The sequence below is a fragment of the Penaeus vannamei genome, chromosome 32, assembly GCF_042767895.1.
Source record: "Penaeus vannamei isolate JL-2024 chromosome 32, ASM4276789v1, whole genome shotgun sequence".
In the NCBI taxonomy this organism is placed as follows: domain Eukaryota; kingdom Metazoa; phylum Arthropoda; class Malacostraca; order Decapoda; family Penaeidae; genus Penaeus; species Penaeus vannamei.
In genome coordinates this window covers 16320494-16327338 of record NC_091580.1, presented here as the reverse complement: position 1 = coordinate 16327338, position 6845 = coordinate 16320494, and the positions used below count along the sequence as shown (strand labels likewise).

The 6845-nt window shown below is 41.7% G+C and overlaps 1 protein-coding gene across 1 annotated transcript; it reads left to right on the top strand.

Annotated features, from left to right (window-relative positions):
- Nucleotides 1–36: 36 nt before the first annotated feature.
- Nucleotides 37–1255, top strand: LOC113827950 (uncharacterized; the record flags this gene model as incomplete). Its single annotated transcript, XM_070144410.1, is given in 2 exon segments — nt 37–272; nt 470–1255. Coding segments are annotated over 2 exon segments (363 nt in total), but the record flags the coding sequence as incomplete, so codon positions are not given.
- Between the last annotated feature and the right edge of the window lie 5590 nt (nt 1256–6845).

Below are 6845 nucleotides of genomic sequence, written 5' to 3'. Positions count from 1 at the left end.
GAAAAATCAACCATCCCCCTCCCTTCCTCCCCTCAGTTCGTGCTCATGGTGGGTCTCACGGGCATCAGAACCGGCCTGGGCTTCATCGGGCGCAGCGCAGAGGAGTCGTTCTTCGACAAAAGCGACTTGCTTTACCTCACCACGTACTTGGTGAGCGACGGCATCGAGCGCTACGACTGTCTCAACCGCCTGGCCTGCTTGGATGACCGGAAAGCCGAGCGGTTACTTACCACTTCCAAAATGATGATCAACGGTGCCAAGTACCTGCAGCCGTAAGTGTGTTTTATTTTGGTGTTTTGCTGTTTTGTCCTCGATTGTGCTGAGGCGGAATAGAAGTGACGCTCTCGTGTGTTTTTGTTCTTTTCCTTGCACTGGGTTTCGGACAGCCCGGTTTTTCCCTGACAGATATTGAAGTCCCTACTCTTTTCAAGGTAGTCAATAATTAAATACGTACATTTTCTCCCCGCAGGATATTCGGATACTCGCTGGAAAAGTACGAAACGATCTCAGACGGAGTTTTCGACGCCATCTTGTTCCGCCAAGAGGGAGGTTCGTGTGACAGCCGATACACGTGCCCCGCCATGCCCAGCTTGTAAAACGACCTCGCCCTCACTCCTAGACACCAGTTCCTCCTCATTCGAACTTGGACAAGCTATTTCCACGTCGGTTGGAAGCCCTAGGTCGCGCAGGGAGCGACGGATATACCTTCTCACGTAGCTGAGATATACTGTAGGTTTAGGACATTTCCTTCGTTTTCTCTTGCACACTGGATTACGTAGCGTTATTTCCACGTGTCACGCCTTCATGCACGTTTGTGGCCAGTCTTTCTCCCAGTTTTGAATATCTTCGTGTTTCAAAACTGTTAAACTTAAGTGCTCGTTCTAACGATTATCACCAACGCAACCGCTTTCCCATTTCCTCTTCGTGTGAGATTTCCCATTGCATCCATTCAGCCGTTTGCTCAGATGTACAAAGTGTCTTTCTCTCCCGGTGTAAGAGACCTTCACTTACACTGAGTCTTATGATTATTTATGTTTGTATCGTTGTTATAGTCTTGTACTAATGCACATGGTCGCTGGATCGCCTGTGGTGCATTGGCAAGTCCTAAGCATTACGCAATACCTCTTCTCATGCCAGTAATTCATATGTTCTATGAGGATCGAATCTTCTTTGTTGTTGTCACTTTATCATTTTATACAAGTGTACATATTTGTTATATTTATTTATCAACTTGAACAAATAAAACACAATATTCTATGTGTGTATTATTCTCATTTCGGAAAAAAATGTAGCTTTAAACATTACATTATAATGCGTTTCAAGCTACATAGTCGGAGTTACTAAGCGTAATAGAATTGCTGCAGATGAATTACAACACACACATACACATAGCGTATAGCGTAGATATCTTAGTTTCGATACGATTTTTTTTATTTCAAATGATTTAGAAATTTAACTTCACTAGGCTACATGACACACACACACACACACACACACACACACACACACACACACACACACACACACATACACACACACACACACACACACACACACACACACACACACACACACACACACACACATATATATATATATATATATATATATATATATATATATATATATATAGAGAGAGAGAGAGAGAGAGAGAGAGAGAGAGAGATAGGTAGATAGAGAGATACAAAGAATCGAAGAAATTGTTCACGTATGAGAACATTTATACTGAGAGATTTCGAGGTGTAATAAGAGAACATTTTTCACTATAAAACGCAAAGGAATATGTTAAAGTAATTGGAGTAATTATCAAAGTAATATGAAATAAGCCTTTACATCATGATATTTACAACTCTTAATATGTATAACAGCGATATAAATAACATGGAATGCCAAAGGAGAAAGGAAAAAATTAAATATAACTAGAACTTGAACTCTTAAACAACGGTAAGAGATGCATTAACAGAAAGCATTACAAAGTGGACAAGTTCCCAAATATACAAGATTGACCGCTGTACTCAGGCAAATTAAATAAATTCACATAGCATATAAATCGATAAGTAAATGTAAATAAACAAATAATTAGTTAAATTAATAAATAAGTAAATGCATATATGTAAATGTAAATAAATAGTTAGATAAATTAATAAGTAAATATATATATTTATATATTAAATATACATATGTATTTATACATTAATATAAATACACATAGCTAAACGGGAATGTGACTGCATATACATACTCATGTATTTTTTCCTACTAAGAGCTATCTTTATCAGTTCAGCCACTCAAACAATATCTATGAAACATAAATAAGATAAAACGAAGACAAACAAGATACTTTATATATTTCAACAACCTCAGATAGCGAGAAAAAAAATAAAATTATCTCAAAAGTTGACGTGAAAGAAAAATTAATAAAGAACCGCTATACCGCAAGGTGTTGACCCACACACTTTGGGGTCAGAGGTTTCGGGAACAGTTGTAACTCTTGCAAGACATGAATAATCATACATAAAAAAGTTGCGCGTTTGAACCTTTGAATATCTGGATCCACACTTGGAAATGAATTTGCAGTTCAAATTCGTTACTCACATATATATAAAATAGATGCACACTTACACACTTCCAGACACACACTAACATACAAACTGGTATTTATCTATTTATAGACAGATTCTATATTTATGCCTATGTATCTTTCTATTTATAAACACAGATATCTATCTGATTATTTATCTAAAGTAAAGTTACACAAAACTGAACAGTCCGTGAAAGAAACCCTTAAATAATTTGAATACATTCACATTACACAATAAAAAAATTGTACTTATCTATTAAACTCCCATCGATCATACAGACAAATAAATAGAATGTTATCCATTTTTTCACTCAATGCAAAAAAACAAAAACAAAAAAATGACAGTAAAAATTATCACTTGTTTGAATCTGAATTACCACGAATATAAAAGAAATTCCAAATTGTTTTTATATATGCAGTCAAAATTAACATGTCATTCGTACGTAGAGAAATTAACATAACTAGACCACTAAAAGTTGTAAAATGTTTGTGACAGTCACAAGGGTCGTTTTGGTTAAATTCACCGACATTTCGCAAAGCATTTAAATTCACGGTTGTTTATGAGCTAAAAATGACAACAACAACAGGGAAAGAAAGGCGTCTGGCGCCATGTGGGGCATGGCGATGACGCGTAAAAGAGAGAGAGAGAAAAGAAAAAAAAAAGAAAAGAAAAAAAGAAGAAAAAATGAAAAGAAAAAAATATGTATCATGTGTTAAGAATAATGATACCGATAGTATCATTTGTGATGATGATATGAATAACAGAGATAATGCTGGTGATACTGATAATGATATTACGGTAATAGAAAACGGTGAAGATTATGTTGATAATGATAATGATAAAACATGATGTGATGATAAAAATAGTAATGACAATGGCACAGCAACAACCTCAACAAGAATAATAAAATAATCATAAAATAACAATACCAAAGATATTTAAAAACGTCAAGAACAAAAACGGTACTAGGAAAATAACGATGATTATGACAATAAAAAAAAATACTATTCTCATCACACAAATACAACACCAACCACAGCTTCCACAACTCTTACTACAACAGATAACACCATTGTCAAGTGATGCCAATCAGCAGACAAAGAAGGAAAAGGAAACGAGAGCAGATCCCACAGTAGAAAGTGGAACGAATTTAAAGTGAAAATAATCCACCAGCTTCATCGAGGAATTCAAATGGAGGAGATAAGGTCGAGGGAAAGACAAAGGAAGGTGGTTAAGCGTAATGGCCGTCGGAGGAAGAGGATTACAATGCCATAGAAGTATAATGAAAGGAAATAAAAGGAAGAAACTCACGGTTGATAAGGTAGAAATAAAGATCAAAGAGAATGAGATTATCTACGGCCAAAAAAAAAAAAAAAGACAAAAACAAAAACAAAAATGGAATAAAGCAAAGGAAATAAGGTAATGTTAAATAAAAAAACGAAACTCACATAAAATTAGACAAATATAAAGATCAAATAGAATATGATGTAAGACAAAAAAAAATAAATAAATAAAAAATGAAAAAAGAAAAAAATAAGATAAATAAAAAATGAAATAAGATAAAAAATAAGATAAATAAAAGATGAAATAAGAAAAAAAATAAAGATGAAATAGAAAAAGATAATGTAAGACAAAAAACAAAAAACAAAAACAAAATGAAAGTAAATGAAATAAAACAAAGATAATGTAAGACAAAAAAACAAAAACAAAATGAAAGTAAATGAAATAAAACAAAGGAGGAAATAATACATATATAAAATGAAATCGAGTACTAAGAAAATGGAAAGAAAAATCAAGAAATTATATGAAGTAACAACACCCACTTTTCCATGCCAAATGGGCTGTAAAAATAATAATAATAATAAAATAACAATCGTGAACAACCGTCAAAAATAAAAAAGACGATTCAGGAAGCCAACCCAGGACGGGGAAGGGCGACACACCGTACGAGGGAACGGCCGAGTGACTTCCAAGGAGAAAGTGTGAGGAGGACGCGTCTCTGGGTATGCACACTGGCCATATTTTCCCGAAAGCTCAAGTGGTTTCGCTCCGGGACTTGCCAAGCGCCAACGGGTTTTCCTGAAAGACGGTCGTTACATAACTTGGGTGATTCGAGCGCATTCCCTTTCATTCAACGATTTCGTTTTTTTCCTTTACTTTTCAGCTCTATACAGATTAATATTTGAGTGATTCCGTATTCTAAATATTAGTAATTGATGAACCTTTTCCTTTATAGATAAATAAATCACTGAATCATTCCAGCAGCCCAGTTCCCAGAGAAAAATTACGAATCTATGGTAGAAAAGACAACTACTGACAGTCGAAATCTGTGAGAATTAGCATAGTATCCCGAGAACTTAATAAATAATAGTAATAGATAGATAAATAATAAATGAAAGTAATAAATACAGACCAACCTATGCACACTCAGAGAGTATATGCTGGATGAATATGCTGTATATGACATATATTCCATATGATCGTAGGCACGTGATGGGTGTATGTGTGGATCTGAATGCTAATGTACTTGGTCTGCATATTGTCAATATACAGGGATCTACCAGGACAGAGTCTGAAATATGGAAACTGGTCTTTTGACTGGATTAATTTGCTAAAAAAAGATTAGTGATAGGTTTTGGGACAGTTTCTCATCAGCATATACTAAATGTTGATCGTTGCCCCAAACCGTATACTTTATACGAAGCTTATTCATTCTAGGTTATTTCCGGGTGTCAACACGGGCACGAACTCCCATTGGCTTCTCGTGTCAGCTCCTTAACCCAAACGAAAGGCCAGCAATCCTGCTCCTCTGAGGTCGTCCCAGTCCTGCCCCTCTGAGGTCGTCCCAGTCCTGCCCCTCTGAGGTCGTCCCAGTCCTGCCCCTCTGAGGTCGTCCCAGTCCTGCCCCTCTGAGGTCGTCCCAGTCCTGCCCCTCTGAGGTCGTCCCAGTCCTGCCCCTCTGAGGTCGTCCCAGTCCTACCCCTCTGAGGTCGTCCCAGTCCTGCCCCTCTGAGGTCGTCCCAGTCCTGCCCCTCTGAGGTCGTCCCAGTCCTGCCCCTCTGAGGTCGTCCCAGTCCTGCTCCTCTGAGGTCGTCCCAGTCCTGCTCCTCTGAGGTCGTCCCAGTCCTGCCCCTCTGAGGTCGTCCCAGTCCTGCCCCTCTGAGGTCGTCCCAGTCCTGCCCCTCTGAGGTCGTCCCAGTCCTGCCCCTCTGAGGTCGTCCCAGTCCTGCCCCTCTGAGGTCGTCCCAGTCCTACCCCTCTGAGGTCGTCCCAGTCCTACCCCTCTGAGGTCGTCCCAGTCCTGCCCCTCTGAGGTCGTCCCAGTCCTGCCCCTCTGAGGTCGTCCCAGTCCTGCTCCTCTGAGGTCGTCCCAGTCCTGCTCCTCTGAGGTCGTCCCAGTCCTGCCCCTCTGAGGTCGTCCCAGTCCTGCCCCTCTGAGGTCGTCCCAGTCCTGCCCCTCTGAGGTCGTCCCAGTCCTGCTCCTCTGAGGTCGTCCCAGTCCTGCTCCTCTGAGGTCGTCCCAGTCCTGCCCCTCTGAGGTCGTCCCAGTCCTGCTCCTCTGAGGTCGTCCCAGTCCTGCCCCTCTGAGGTCGTCCCAGTCCTGCTCCTCTGAGGTCGTCCCAGTCCTGCTCCTCTGAGGTCGTCCCAGTCCTGCTCCTCTGAGGTCGTCCCAGTCCTGCTCCTCTGAGGTCGTCCCAGTCCTGCCCCTCTGAGGTCGTCCCAGTCCTGCCCCTCTGAGGTCGTCCCAGTCCTGCTCCTCTGAGGTCGTCCCAGTCCTGCTCCTCTGAGGTCGTCCCAGTCCTGCCCCTCTGAGGTCGTCCCAGTCCTGCCCCTCTGAGGTCGTCCCAGTCCTGCTCCTCTGAAGTCGTCCCAGTCCTGCCCCTCTGAGGTCGTCCCAGTCCTGCCCCTCTGAGGTCGTCCCAGTCCTGCCCCTCTGAGGTCGTCCCAGTCCTGCTCCTCTGAGGTCGTCCCAGTCCTGCTCCTCTGAGGTCGTCCCAGTCCTGCCCCTCTGAGGTCGTCCCAGTCCTGCCCCTCTGAGGTCGTCCCAGTCCTGCCCCTCTGAGGTCGTCCCAGTCCTGCTCCTCTGAGGTCGTCCCAGTCCTACCCCTCTGAGGTCGTCCCAGTCCTGCCCCTCTGAGGTCGTCCCAGTCCTGCCCCTCTGAGGTCGTCCCAGTCCTGCCCCTCTGAGGTCGTCCCAGTCCTGCCCCTCTGAGGTCGTCCCAGTCCTGCTCCTCTGAGGTCATCCCAGTCCTGCTCCTCTGA